Source organism: Penaeus monodon, chromosome 29 (genome assembly GCF_015228065.2).
Source record: "Penaeus monodon isolate SGIC_2016 chromosome 29, NSTDA_Pmon_1, whole genome shotgun sequence".
In the NCBI taxonomy this organism is placed as follows: Eukaryota; Metazoa; Arthropoda; class Malacostraca; order Decapoda; family Penaeidae; genus Penaeus; species Penaeus monodon.
Window position 1 is genome coordinate 1,308,677 of NC_051414.1, and position 231 is coordinate 1,308,907.

The window sequence follows — 231 nt, forward strand, 5'->3', positions numbered from 1 at the left end:
AATTATCCCAAACAACGCAGACACCACGCAACAAGCAGCAAGGACCCACTGCCAGCAAAGCCAATCACGTACCGCCAAGAACAGCAAATGCGGTGGAATTCAAGAGACATGCTGCGAAGACCGATAAAGCCGTGGCACTCGCTAAACCGTCTTGGATCAGGACCATTGCCCAATCTGGCCCAGTTCCAACCTCCTTTAGGACAGGGCGGACCTAAAGCCATAGGGATTCCT

The 231-nt window shown here is 52.8% G+C and overlaps 1 protein-coding gene across 1 annotated transcript in view; it reads right to left on the reverse strand.

The window, feature by feature from the left end:
* LOC119591883 (cytochrome b5-related protein-like) overlaps window positions 1–231 on the reverse strand; it is a gene marked incomplete at its 3' end in the record, with an annotated part of 10,770 nt that overhangs the window by 2,049 nt on the left and 8,490 nt on the right. The window contains 1 exon segment of the mRNA XM_037940625.1: window positions 73–211. Within this exon segment, the coding sequence (XP_037796553.1) occupies window positions 73–211 (139 nt within the window).